The sequence below is a fragment of the Colossoma macropomum genome, unplaced genomic scaffold (genome assembly GCF_904425465.1).
Source record: "Colossoma macropomum unplaced genomic scaffold, Colossoma_macropomum, whole genome shotgun sequence".
NCBI classification, from domain to species: Eukaryota; Metazoa; Chordata; class Actinopteri; order Characiformes; family Serrasalmidae; genus Colossoma; species Colossoma macropomum.
Genome location: NW_023494801.1, coordinates 21,411,922 through 21,427,267, shown reverse-complemented (window position 1 = coordinate 21,427,267; position 15,346 = coordinate 21,411,922). Strand labels below are relative to the sequence as shown.

Below are 15,346 nucleotides of genomic sequence, written 5' to 3'. Positions count from 1 at the left end.
GTACTGCCAAAGCTACTTAAGTACCACACTTATCTAATAGTGTCTCATGATGTCAGTGTGTAGCAGTGTTAGCTCACATACAGCAAAATTCACATTTCGACTACTCGTTAACTCCTTGAGACCACCGGTGGTTCCAAAACGCACTTCGTCATATTCTTCACTTCATAACTTTCATATTTTATAAGCTTCATTCAAAGGGTGGGTGTCATATGAGAGCTGTAACTGTCTTCTTTCCAGTCAAATAGATGGGTAATGTAATTTTACAACTTTACAATTAAAGAAGCTGAACTCACAACATATTTTTTTTACTGACCCATTTTTCCACAAATCTGAGCTATAAACAGGATCTCAGATGGTGTCTCTTCAGTGATCTGCTCTGTAAAAATTACTTTTATAAAATAATACAAAGAGCATCTAAGATTTTTGGCTTTCAGCAGTAAATTGTAAGCATATAGCATTACGTCTATGATCATAAAACACATTTTCTGTTCATTTGAGGGGAACAAAAAAAAAAAACAACAAAAATTTAGTTATTTCATGCAATTACTGAATAATTTGCCTTATGATTTGGGCATGTAAATTCAGATGGAAAAAATTAAATATACCTACGGGCATAAGTGGTTAACAACCATGTAATTTAAGAGAATCCACTGCCATTAGTATAAAACATTTCAGGTTTGGAACCAATTTGCTTATCACAGGTTGATGATTTTTAAAAAAATCCCATTTATTTTTTGCCTTATAAAAATCCAGCTTAGACCTGGAGTTTCTAACATGGGCATGATGCTAAATACAGAACGCTGAGAGAACTTCAATGGTCAATAAACACAACCTCAAAAGGTGCAGTCTCAGAAAACACTGAAATATACACAATTTTCACTTTACTCCAAATGTAGTTGATCAGCCAAGACTTCTTTGGTGTCTGAAGTTTGTTTCTTCGGGTTATACACTTCAGCAACAAGACTAATGTTGGTAACAAATAATAGAAGCTATACAATTCGCAATATGCATGCCTACATCTTCACGCTGTTGCCTTAAACTGTGTCGTGTTGTTAAATAATCTCAAACAGACTTCCTCATGTTGTTTCAGTCACTGTATGTCATAAAATACTGTTATCTATATAAAAATAGAGACAAAATTTACATTTCAAGATGGCTAATACTGTTTTCCCTATGGAGCTGACTCTTACAGTATGTCATACAATGTCAGAAACCACATAAGCAAATCTGTTTGAGCTTACATAACGCTATTACTTGTTAGCTGCATTAGCCTTGTAGCTCCAGTGCAAAGCTGAACTTCAGGCTGATACCTGGCTGATACCTGAGAGGTGACACCATGTAACACACTAGCTTTCATCTCTATTAATTTGACTTTGCCTATTTTTTCCACACCATGTGGACTAGCCTTTGTTGCAGGCCCTCCAACCCGTGCTTCCTCTCGCCCTGCAATGACGTGACCTATCAGAGCAGATGACAGTGTCTGAATGGAGGGGTTAGCAAATGCTTACATGAGGACAGATCGTCAGGCGGGAGAGCGCTGAACAAACGCTCCTCAAACAAAAGGGATTAGCGGAGTAGGCAGGTGCATAGCTGAAAGCGCTAATGCGCGTTTCAGCAGCTCTGTCATGTTACAGGGAAAAAAACTCATTTGATGCCAGCGTTTCCCCTACACCACATCCTTCTATTTGTCTGTGTACAAGGAAAGAAATTATGTTGATATCATGAAAGATGGCACCAAGGCCAAAACTCACCTCTCCCCCACACAGGTGAGCTGCTCGATTTCCGTCATCACCTCGGCGATCTCGAACTTCAACCGCTGCCAAAGAGCCACAGAGTGTTAGAGAATTAGAATGTGAAACGTGGAAAGGCCTCAGGGTTGATGTAGTGAAAGACCAAAGTAATCAGCATATTCTCATGCTCCCAGGTCCGTGTCTCCTGCTCCATATTCTACCATGTGGTGAAGTCAGTTAAGGCTCCAAAAATAGTACATGCTTCTTTACATAGCTTATAAATATGCACTAATGAAATGCAAATCAATAAAGAGGAATTCATTTGCTTTCTCCCTTGCAAGAGGGTTTATGCAAAGAGGCTGTGAACTGTTGAACTGTGAAAGAGTTAATGGAGTAAAACGGGAACGAAGAAGCTATATATATATATATATATATATATATATATAGCTTCTTCTTTCACATTTTTTTTATATATGTAAAATACATATATAAAAGGGTGCTAACAAAGCATACAGAGTAACAGATGGGTTACAGTCTGCAACTGTAGAACTACAAAGTGCACCTGTATGGTAAGTGGAGCTGATAAAATGGACAATGAGTGTAGAAATAATGAGGAGGTTTTAATGTTACGGCTCATCAGTGTATACTATACTACTAGTTCGCACACCTAACTGAACATGAACTTATTATAATCTTAAAGGGGCATTCTGGCCTAAATCTGTCATTTAGCACTGATGTAAAGGCTAATAATATGTAATTCCTAGCATTAACGTTAGCTATCTGTATTCATCCACTCTGAAGAATCCACCCCAAAGCGTAGCGGTTTTTAAAATTCCTCCAGCTTTCAAAATACACCATTAGAGTGGGCTTTTCTTAGTCTTTAAATCGGAAAATGTCTCTCTCAGGACAACTGCAGCACCACTGTAGGATGTGAGTAGGCATTTTTACAACAGATCGCAATGGTTTCATTTTTCATTTTGGGCAGAGAGTCCCTTTAAAAGACATTCTAATCTAAAGGCTTATACTTAAATGCTTGAATCTGCTTTTAAGACAAATACAAACAGTGAAGCTGATGGTAAATTATGAAACTATTTCCAAAACTTAACATTTCATTTAAATTCAAGAAATGAAAAAAGCAACAGCATATGTTTATCTTTTTCAGTTCTGTTAGAAAAGCATTCCAGGTGGCTCCTGTAAGACACTTTTTTCCTCATGTTGTTTCATAGTTTTAATGTCTTTAGTGATCCTGTAAAATGTGAGAAATAGTATAAAAAAGGGAAAACCTCTGAGTACATGTGCCCAAACGTTTGACTTTTAAACATATGTGTATACACACACACAAGACTTTCCCCACAAGACACTTCTCCCTCCTTTTGCCCCCTTAGCTCCTGCAAAACCTCTTCAGCTCCTGCACAGTCTATGTATCTGCAAATTATAATTTTGATTCAATTTCTTGTGTTTCTTTATTTATTTATTTATTTACTTGTGAGACTCACCTCAATGTCATCCAGCAGCTCCTTTTTCCTGCGACGTATATTTGTTAGCTCGTCCCTCTCCTCTAAGGACAGGTCCTCAGGTACTAGAAAAGAGCAAGTGGATGAAGACAAGTGTGAACATGGGCTGAGGACTCAAGTTCTTATGATATAAACCTCCTCATTATTTCTGGTCGTTAGGACGTGCTCTTCTGACAGTTTATATCACCAATCAGATTTTTCTTCATGCATTCTATCTCAAGACATGTTTTCTTCTGACTCAGCTGAGCAGGACTGTTGAGGCGGAGTTTGATTCCCATTGAAAAAAACAGAGCTTCTCCAGCTAGGACATCTATGCCTCCTTTAGGACCCAGCATCTGCTAAAATGAATACAATGTCTTGGCTGGGGACTGCTTCCGTATTTGGTAGAATTAGCGGTAACACAGAACACATACGCAGGCTGACGGCCAGGTCCTTTTTTTGTAGCACAGGAAATTGTATACTCGCATTATGTAAAGCATTGTGAGTGAGGCAAGAGGTCTCTCGTGGAGACCCCATCCTTTAGCATTGTTGCTTAATAGTAGAAAGGCTGTCACACGCCAGCACCTTTGCACGTCGCCGCTTGAAGATGCTTGAGAGTCACACACCAGGCAAGGAAGTAGGTCACTTTCGCATTTAGCTATGGCAGATTGTGCTAACTCCTCCACTCTCTTCTGCCAGCTTCCTGTATCCATTGCTTGGGAAGCAAAAAAAAAAAAAAACCCAACTGAATCATTCTGCTAAGCTGCTTTACAACTCATCACCCTCCCTCTCCAATCTTCCACCGTCAATAACAAGAGTGCTATATTTGGCAAAACAAAATGACAGAGATATGGACCATTAATTCCAAGATGGTGAGCTTTCGGAGAGCCTGGAGTGATGGACGTGCTGCCAAACTCCGAACAGATGATCAGCACAGCATCTCATGGAGTGCATGAGGCCACCAAAGCCAATGCTTTATGAATTCAGAACAAAATGAAGGCTTTATGGTGGAAGGAAAGAACAGACGATGGAACTTCAGGGCAGCCTGACTGCGCACAAAGGCTTTTGCTGGGTATCTTCTTTTTTTACACAGCACATAAAGCCTTGATTGTCAAGCGGAACCCGTGGGCGACCTACGTCTAACGTTCAGAGCCAAGCGCCAGCCCTCCTACACTGTCACCGAGAATTCACTCGACAAATGAAAGACTCAAATGTCTCCGATTGTTCGGCTACTGAGCTCAATGACGGGCCCCTGCTGTGTGTTTGCAAGTGCGTGCTGGTGTATGAAGTGAAAGGTAATTTGACAATCATTGTGGCGCCGCTTTCAACCGTGTGGTAATGTTTAATGCATTAAACATGGCTTTGTGTTGCTGGGGTAAAGGGACAGCGGAGTTTACTTGTAGTCCTGGTGTTGGCACTAATTTGTCAGGGCATTATCTCGCTGAGTGTCCAGAACACGTCTACTTTACTCCATGGGCCTCAGACAACAATAGGCCACCAAGCTTGAATATGCGTCAGAGACTCGGTGGATGTTAACAGCTGATCTCTTTGAACTGTCCAGTGTCATGCTGAGTAGCACATTGCCCAGTGCGTCAGCATAAGGGCACTAGGACAACCCAGGACCCCTAGCAGAGACTGTACACAGTATGAATATATTTCAAGCTACACTGCACAAGCCACATGCAAATCCTTGGCTCTGTATTAATTTTCCCAGCTCTTTTCAATAAAACCACACTGTTCAAACCTTCAAAAAGCAGGATCTACGGGTGAAACAATTCACCGGACCCCAGCTTACTCAGAATCTCTCTAAAGAATTTCCCTCTCTTCCAGGCTGAGCCGTGCTGACTGAGTAACTCTGAACTACTAACCATGTCTTGTGACTGCTAAGGCTGCTTAAAACTTACATAAGGTAGTGAGGGCTATGGAAATGTAGCCATGTAATTCTAAGCACTGCTTGGGGGCAGTGTATCACCTACACATCATTCCTGAGGCACACAAGCAAAGCATTCATTTAAATGACTGACGTCACCAGTGCACGTTACAGTCATGTAGTTCAGAATTTCTCAGCTAATAATAATAACTGATAATTACACCTTGATGTGGTTAATACTGATAGCAATAACTGATATTTGAACTTTTTGCATTTTAACCTCTTTCTTCCAGGCCCCGTAGTGGCCATCCCGCAGCAGAACTGAAATGATAATGAAATAAAATAACACTGTTGGCTCTCTGTGGGTAAAACTGTGTTGTAGGTTTGTGTTGAGCTGCTAGCGGGCAATGTGGGTGAAAAGGTAGCGGTGAGAACCCCCTATTGTGAAAACAATTCACACCTCCCCACAAACATGGCCGTCCTGAGATAAAACGAACAGCACAACTGCAGCTTTCTTTATATCAAATCATGGACAATTGACACAATACAACAACAGCATTTAAACACAATAAAATACTTTTATCAATGTTGATTGCTTTATCGCCTATGGAGACAAAAATCCAGTTCACTTGCAGTGCTGCTAGGCATACATATTATCCAAATATATTACATCAAGTTTATTGAAGAAAAGAATTATATAGTTAAACTGCCAAAAACAGGCAGAAACTGCATGTAAAAACACAAACACTATACTATATGGTAGGGATGGGAATCACAATAGGCCCCTATAATACAATATTACCACAATACTTGAGCCATAAAGTATTAAATCTATAAATTATGCAATTAAATTGCATAATTTATAGATTTGTGACCTGCAAATCTCACCCAATGACTCTTACTGAAATATTAAAGTAGTGTTTTCACTGCAGTATCTGCAGTTCCTGACAGTAACTCCACTGAGAGAAAACTTGATCTCACTGGCTCTGTATTATGGACTAATGGTGCATTTACATTGAGGTGGTGTGTCATTATATTTTCGATGGGAAGGTTTTGTTCCATAGTTGCATGGAGCAGAACATTTGTACAACGCACTTAACCAACCAGAAACTGGTGGTCTTTGCAAGATTTGTGTCTGCAGCAATGTATGAAATGTTCTTTGCGTTTACCAAATGTTCTTGCATGAAAATTCATTAAATGATGAAATGATGTGAACTGATGAAATGACTTGACTGGAAGTGATAATTAACAGCATCTGGTCCCCTAATCCAAATCTGTTCAACCTTCTAAATGTTTTGATAAATATTACTTTAATGCTGCATTCTGTGATGCATTTCTGAATATTCAAAAAACTAAAATCGTTAATTTCATAAATATTGACTTAGCAAGACTATTTTCAGTTGGATTTTGCAGGGAATATCCTCATAACACCCATATGCAGCCAATATAAAGGGAGTATGCATTCAGACCAGTGTTAATTTAAAGCTAAGACAGAAATGCATGTTGGTAAGTAAGAAAATATTAATACTCAGGACTATGTATATCAATCTATGGCCTCTAACTTCAAAATATGTTATGCTGTTTAAATTTTTTCCCCACCCCAACTACATGGATTACAGTTGTTGATGAAGTTCACACTATAACCTTTAAGAAATGCAGACAGAATAAAACTTTAAAGATGAACCATTGATTAATTTTGCATAGCATGTTTAATGCATACCAATTATTTAAACGTTTACAATGTCAGCAGATGCTCCTATCGAGAGCAAATTACAATGGCGGTGTTATCCACTGTAATCCATTTCAGTGAGCTTGAAAGGAACTGAAATCACCCATTAGTAATGCCTAGGCACTATTTATTTATAAAAAGTGGAAAGCCCAATAACAATAATCAAACGTTCCCATTTACCAGCGAATAATATATCAGCTGCTGATATATCTTGCACCCCTAACTTCTTGTTTGCATATTTTTCTTAGCACCATGCTAGGTTATGCAAGTATGTGTTTCACGCAGCACTAAAATCAATAGGAAAAAGACACACGTTCAGATGGGTGTCTACAGTGCTCCGAGTGAAGACAGGGAGACGCTAATGAGGAAAGGCCTGGATGTTCTCCAGGTCTACTTCAAGACAATGGAGAGGATGTCTACTCCATGCGATTAGCACCGCTAAGTCCCACTAACAATGGCAACCAAACAAATACAGGGAAGGCTCAACATAATTGTGCTAGCCCAAGCCCACTGACACAACACTCTTCCACGCTGTGCTGCTGACCCTTTCTTACAACACCCATTGTATGTAGCCACAACTGTTTTAGCTTTGCAGCACAATGAACAAAGAGTTCAGTCAAATAATGCCAATGTTACTAAGAGTGGATAAAATCAATTAGCCACCAGTTAGCATTAGGCAAATGATCTCATGCTAACTAGTAACTACCAGCTTCTACTAACTTGTTGGCTGTGTCACTATCTTCAAGGTGTCAAACTCTAGAGCTGAAATATGAACATTACATACCACTTTCACCATAGCGCATTGTATTCCATGAAGCAAAGCCAAATAAGATAGACGTGAAGGAGTTTCTGAAGGTATAGCGACCGTAGCAGGTGTTTTGCCTTCACGTACAAAGGAGAGCTCTGGCTGTATTTTTTTTTTTTTTACCCTGACGCAATACGATTCACCGACAGTTTGTCTGCTTCTGCACAGGCTATCAAAGAGGCAGTAAGAGTCTGAAGGCATAGTTTGCATACCTGTGGCAACCAGCCATTCAGGTAAAACCAGTCTATCTATCTCTGCCTCTAAGGAAATGTCAGCTACTGTTAAAGTCCAACTCATGACCAAGAGAACGGCCAAAACAGGCTGCGTGTGCTCTTCTGGGAAGCAAAGCCCATTGGATATTCATCAAGCTCACAGGCCTGATAGGGAATGGTCCATGGGCTGACCGGGGCAGGCTGGTCATTAAAGTGTACTGAAAGACACTAACATGAGACTGCCACAAGTGTTGCAAGTTTAATGAATCCTGAATAATTGTGCAAGTTTCAGTTAGCCTCACTGCACACTGCACACTATACACAACTCGAAACTGCAGACTATCTGCAGTTTCTGTCTTCTCTGGTTGGAGTCATGGCTCTGTTATCTGTGCCACTGATTTACTGATAACCTGTGAGTCCTGAATGTTTTCAGAGAAATGTTTTGCTGGATAGGACTGTACACATTTGGGAGTGGCCACATTTTTATAGAGTGATGGCTGAGCTTAAATCGAAAGGACTCGAAGACACGGCATAGTCTAAAGTAACTCTCATGAAATTCTCAAAAGGAAGACTGGACTGTTCATTAGTCTGTGAAAGTCATCTGCAATGAAAAAAACCTCCTCCTTTTGCACAAACAGAAGAGCAAAGCTTGAACTGAAGGACAGTCAAGAGATTCCATTCTTGAAACTGACAACTTAATCAATGTTCACTTCATTCAAGGGGTCAGCATTTTTCTATAAATGTGATTCATGACTTTGAGGGCAAATATCCCAAGCAATATCCCATCGGTTTGCCACGTTTCCAGACATGCTTTCAATTTCATACTTTAATATACTAGCTGTAGTGTGATTTGAAATTCACCAGTCCAACTTACTAACACAACAGTAATTCATTCCACAATAAACTGACCCAACTGAACCTTCCGTTAGCAGATACAGAAGCCTATTCACTGGGATGCATTTTCTGCTAGCGCAACATTTCATTTTTGCAAAATGCCTTCAAAAGTGAAAGCTTCCTTTTCCCTTCCCTGATGAGAAAACAACCGTAACTGCTCTAATTTTAGTTCATCGTGTGTCATGCTCCCTTTTTACAAACTAGATTAGCAGTTTTGGCAACAGCACTTTGCCATTCCTCATCCTTCTTTAATTAGTACTTGAACTGAGGGGCTGTGCTGCATTTCTCCTGTTCATCTCCCTCTCACTAATTTCTCGCTGCAATGCTAAGAGCGAAACTAGTGCTTCTTGCTAGTTCATCTCTGCTTGCTCCTTGCTCGTATATTTACCCCTCAGGGTGGCTCATATCTGATCATGCCGGCTGCATCGTCATCATGAATTCTATCAAAAACCTTTTCATAAGGGCAAGTGAACCAACAGGCAGTGTTTTGAGTGAAACAAACAGCTCCCTGTGACCACGGGGCTCGAAGTGGAAACTCTGAAACCAGTGGATGGATGGTAAACCAGCCAGAGTTCTTCTCCATAAAGTGTATCAGCTGAAGTCTGGCTTTTGTGGTAGGGTGGAAGCACTTTGGACCACTAGAAGCTTTTTAGCTATGTTATTATCAGCTTACAAGAAGCAAGCCAGGGAACTGGTTTAGCCATGGAGCCAGGCTAGCAGGGGGTCCATGCTGTTCCTCCGGAGATGTGCAGATTGGGACGGGGAGAAGGCTCTTCTATCCAGTCCCCCCAGTGTCCCTCCAATGACTCAGTCAGGAAATGAGTTTAGTGTCTGATTCCAGCCGTCTGATAGAGAGGCATGCATGAGGCAAACAGGGCTGCTGCGGCTCTGACAGGCCTGTTTATATTGGCCTCGGCTGGCCAGACACCGCATCTGGAAACGAAAGAGGGGAAAGAGAGAAAAAGGGAGGGGGGCCGGCCCTTCCAAGTACTACTCCACACTCTTTGTTGCATGTGAAAGGAGTGCAGAATGTCTGGGACGAGAGGGGGGGCTGGCTATGACCGCTTTGTTATGGCAGAAATGTGGGCGATGAAGGTCAAGCATCCGGTCCCACTGGCTCTTTACGGTTTGCTAAGACGTTTTTCTAATTATTCACTCGCTCCTCTTTACAATTTTTTTTGCCAGAAATGTCCCAGGGTCTTTTAGGTTTCATTAGAAGCTGTGAGGGAGCCATTGTTATTACAACTCCAGCTGTGAGGACTTAAGGGATACTCTGAGAATTTGGAGCATAAGTGTTTCAAATTTTGCATCCCACGTCAGATTTCATTATCAGATGTGCCACACCTGAAACCTCTGGGACCGCAAACCAGTTTCATCCCGTACACAAGTAACTGTGTAAGAAACAGCTCATTCCTGGTTAATCTTCATATACTTGGTCCATGAAACTCCTTTAGGATCTATCCCACAATGAACATCTTCAATTACAAGTGCAGCCTTTTGAAGTACTGTTACTAATTTGGCTCTAACAGTACATACATTATTTTATATGCATGCCTCAGGATATCACTGCACTGAGAAAAATTCAGTAATAAGTGTGGAAACCAACATGTCACGCATTCACTGACCGTGGTGGTTTTCATGAAAACAGAAAGAATATAAGACACCATCTACTCAGATGGTATGTGGTTCATATGTAAAAACTGATAGGATTATATAAATAAAGAAAAAAATAGAAATGTAGTGATAAATCTTAATGTATTAAAGTTTAATGCATATTATGAAATATCAACTAGCTGTCACGCCATCCTGCTCTGCCATTTTTTCCATTTAAAATGGATGACCGGTAATCTCAGTTCATCCCTCATATATGGGATGAATCATAACCCCCATATATCCCCATATTTTCATATCCACTTGGATGAAAGGGGATAGCTTAATGTAGTAATGCATTAGTGGGCTTGGATTAGGATGGGTAACATTCATTTTACAAGCAAACCATCCAGGGTCGTTCTGTGAAAAGTTGCATGGTATCAAAAGACACAGGTTACAATGATAAACAGCCTGTATAATGGCCTGTAAAAAAATCATTTATTATACATTCCTTACTGAACTGGAGATGCTATTGGCTTCAGCAGAACAGGCTTTAAAGTCAAATCCTTGCAAAACCCTGGAGAATCAAAATATTTCACCTCAGGAGAACAATCAGCAGCGATTTTCTTTCAAGAAAAACAATGTCAGATGAAGATCCAGGATAAGAAAAGGATCAGATTTTTAGATGCTTGTGCAAGCTTAAGGACCTCTTAGCATTACAAGGATAAGCAGCGCTTAAGAAAAAAAAGCCTGTTTCATTCCTTTCCAAATGAATATGTGAAAAAATGGTCCTGGATTCATTTCCTTCATGCATAAAGTCTTTTGGAATCAATAAGATCAATGGTGCACTAATGTCAGAACCTAGAATATATTATATTTACATGCAGCCTTATGCCACTCCTTGATTAGATTTTGTAGGCAAGCCACTTCTGCTGTGGTTCAGGAACCATAAAAGAAGCTCCAACCTGACTCAGAAGCTCTTACCTTTTGCTTCCCATAATCAACCACTCCTGCATCACCAAAGGCATGCTAGTGCATGCCCAAAACACTGCAATTCATCCAAAGTATCCATGACGCTGCACTTCCAAACATCTGGAAAGGTGAAAGGCCTATAGCCAGCAGTGCCACCAGGCACTAAATGTTTTTATACTGAGAGTGGTGGTGCATAAACCATTGTAGATAATCTTACACATGCTCACTACATCCGAGCAATTACAGTGCACTTAATGGTGATTTGATGGTTGACGGTTTGGCTAAAAATCTAACTGAAACAATTTTCCCACCCCAGATGTAGCTGATGAGCCAAAACATGTTTGATGACTGAAGTGTCTAGCACTAGAGACCCAAGACTAATGTAGCTAATAATTAATGGAGGCTTAGTCGTCTCTCCCTCAAAGTTCATGCCTAAACCATCACACTTGTCTCAAACCACATCAATTTGTTAAGTAATCTCAAATATACTTGCTGATGTGGTTTCTGACACTGTATGACACAAACCCACTGTAACTGATAAAAACGAACAATGAGTACAAACAAAATTCAGGCTTCAGGATGCTACTACTGTTTGTAGCTATGTGACAAACTTTTGGTCCATTCTGTAAACACTTCATTTTAAGGCTACCTATATAGTGACTTCATAACGCATGCATAGGCACCGATCAACATATTTATGAAGCGATATTTCAGTATTTACAAAGAGCTTATGCTAGTAATTGCAAAATTACATAAGATTCTATAAAGTAAATGACACTGCACTAGCATAATGGGCCTTAAACTAAAGTTTTAGACATTTGGTCCATTTATAACGCTGATACGAAGCATCCTTTCCAAGTAATAGATCCTACAAGGCAGATGTGTAGTTAAGAACATCTTGCATTGGTTCTATGTAGCTCTACTTAAATTCTAGTTCAAAACCCTTATGTCAATATAATAGAATTTACTTCATCTCATGGCATCTCATAATCAATTTCATAAGATATTAATAGATACTCAAGTATTGCTTAATGAATGCAGTACTTAATGATTATGCATGTATTGTAAAGTTCCTGCATAGGCAGCCTCCAAATAAAGTGCCCATCGTGATAGGCCAATCTCAAATTTTTATACTCTTTACAACCAAAGTGGCCATTGGCCCATATTTATTACACGAAGCTCACAGTGTTGACACATGAAACACACTGTAAACCCTATACTGAAGTATTTGAAAGGCTACATGACACCTACACAAGGCTTGTATTACAACCAAAATAAATCTCTATAGACATTTATAAAGCCTATATAATGACAGTTATTTAAGTTTTGTCCATCATTTTATGGTCTCTTGTTGATGGGAAAAATTAAGCCTTTTTTTGCATTACTGTTCAGTGGCTGTATTTGTACAAGAATTTGTCAATAATATGCAAACACTACAAAAAAAGTTTACATTTAAATGTAATGTACTGTAAAATTTTGTGTCACTTAACACACTAAATGACAATTATATGTTTCTACCATTTTTTGTTTGAAATCCATACATTGTCAGTCTCTTTTTTATCACTGAAACTGTAGAGACACACACCTAGAGTCAAAGCTGTGATTACCTGTCAGAGTTGCAAAAATTACTTTTATTACTGTTTTCATAAGTCAGTTTGTTGAAAAAGTCAGTGTTTGTCGCTTAGCACTTGGGTTTAACAAGATTGACAAGTGACAAAATTGAACTGAGAAAAGCAGCCTTTATGACAACTGATGCTTATTGGAATAAGCCTTTAAAAATGTATATATAGGTTTATGTCAGTTGTCATGTCAAATGCTTATGTAGGTGTCATGTATGCGTCTTATGAACGCTACCAGTACTAGTATTTTTATGAGCCAAAGTTGCAGCATAAATAACATTATTTGCTCTTTATTTGGCCAAACGGGCATGTAAAATGACTGTAAACAAAAATTATTTGGCTATTTATGTTTATATTGGCTATTTATTTTATTTATGAATTTGTACATTGAAAGTAAGAGGCAAGTTGCTAAGCAGCATAATGACTCATGCATAATTACGCTACAACACTTTGGTTTGGGTGTAGCAGCAGTATTCAAATACTCTTAACTGCCTCACATTACTTACATCAAAAAATTCCTACACAGATTAGCTGAAATCAAAATAATAAATTAGTCATTTGCCGATTGCGTGTTTGGAGCAAGATTCTGATCTTGGCCGATTTCGATCATGCACTCCTAATTTTTATAGAAACTACATGAGAAAATCTCTGTAAGATTATTTCGAACACAATTTGAGACACACTTGTGTGATGATTTAGACTCCAGCACCAGCAGTTTTCAATAGCCAGAGTTGCAACATAAAGTACATCATTAAGCTACATTAGCCTTATAGCTTCAGTGTAAAACTAACTTTGGACTTCGGACACCAGACTTTGGCTGGTGGACTACATTTGGGGTAAAGAGAAAATTGATGTTCGCTCAACCATCGTTTTAAGCATGCAAGTGCAATGTGATGTGATGTGATACAACACAGGTGAAGGCCATCATTAATTCTGTTAACAGACCCTTGACTAGGAGCACGCCTTCACTCCTGCTAGGCCTGTTGGGAGATGCTGTGACCCACATACAGTCTTCAAATGTTATCAGTCCTATGCGATCGCTGTCTGTATGCATGTTGACAATCATGCAAAATCTGCTGTCCTGGTCATTTTTAAACAGTCAAGTGTGTGTGCCTGTTGCCCATCTTGACACCAGGTCGTGAACCAGTCATGGTGACCCAGTATTGTATTTGCATTTTTGTATTTTTTGCCTTTTTTTCTCTTCCATCCAAATTTTTGACCACTTTCAGCCAAAAGCCTTCACTGGCCAAAATTTCGTGAATCCCTAGAATACACTCACTTCTAGCAGACCACACATATTTCTGGTATAAGCCACAGCCACTTTTGGATTCAAATTAAAAGAAGATATCAATTAAATTATGATTCAGGATTAAAGTCAAGTTATCAATATTGGTATCGATATTGTACCATTTTTAACAACACTCAGCCTTCTGACTCTAAAATCTGACTGGCTGAGCCACATTCAAAGTCATGGGAAAATACTTAATATTGTGACAGATGACCGCACACATCAGTTCATTTCTGTATTAATTTGCCAAGTTATTACAAACCATTGTGCGAAATAATCTTTGGCTGTAACTGCTTGGCAGTTCTACTGTTATTGTAGTACACTGCTTGGAGGAGGAACTGTCTATTGCAATTATTGCTAATAATAACTAATTATTTATTAAATATTTCCATATTTCATTGTACTGTAGTTTGTTGTTTTATATAGGCAATAAGCCCCTCAAGGCCATGTCTTACAGTGATTTTACCGTGTTTAAGGGTGTAAAAAGGCACTCCGTTTGACACATCATGCTTAATAACAACCCCTATTTGTGGTAAAATTACTATAACACTCAGCCTCTTGTAGTTTATTGCTTAACCTTATCAAAAATGGCAATGCATTCTAAAAAACTGACGATCAGCCCCCAGTAAAGTTACAGCCTGGGCATGTCCATGTTGGCCTGAGTGATCCATATCTACTAGAAAAGCTACTGTGTACTCTACCACTGTATAAAAGACGAAAGACACTTCCTTATTGCTGTAATGTGAGTTTTTTTACACACAAGCAAATTAAAGCACAGTTCAGATCAGTACAAGCTTATTAAAGATTTCTTTAATCAGAGAAACAATAAAATATGGCTGATGTATTCATGCAATTTCTTGTTCAAAAATTTTGTGAAAGACAAAATAAAAATGTACGAATTTTTGACTCTGTTAGATCATGTATGTTTACATATCAAGCAATAGCAAAAATCACGTTACTAAAAGAGAAGAGTGGATTAAGCTGTTTAAATAGCCACGTATTTGCTTTTTTATTTTTGCATGTGAATAAAGCAGTTCATTGGAATCTGTCTATAGGCTAGATCCACTAAGTACAGAGTGACAGCCAGCGAGGCAGAGACAGAGACTTCTCTCCATAATCCACTAACTGACATCCATCCCTCAGA

At 39.2% G+C, this 15,346-nt stretch overlaps 1 protein-coding gene across 2 annotated transcripts in view; it reads right to left on the bottom strand.

Moving 5' to 3' along the window:
- The window catches only part of cyth3b (cytohesin 3b), a 46,815-nt gene that overhangs the window by 23,080 nt on the left and 8,389 nt on the right, over positions 1 to 15,346 (bottom strand). Inside the window, exons 1-3 of one of the 2 annotated variants that reach the window (XM_036589211.1) lie at positions 7,607 to 7,996; positions 3,227 to 3,309; positions 1,752 to 1,816 (exon numbers count right to left, since the gene is read on the bottom strand). In XM_036589211.1, coding sequence (XP_036445104.1) covers positions 1,752 to 1,816; positions 3,227 to 3,309; positions 7,607 to 7,625 — 167 coding nt within the window. In that variant the 5' untranslated portion in view covers positions 7,626 to 7,996. Of the gene's footprint in view, positions 1 to 1,751; positions 1,817 to 3,226; positions 3,310 to 7,606; positions 7,997 to 15,346 lie in introns of those variants that run through there. The other variant, XM_036589210.1, reaches the window with a different exon arrangement.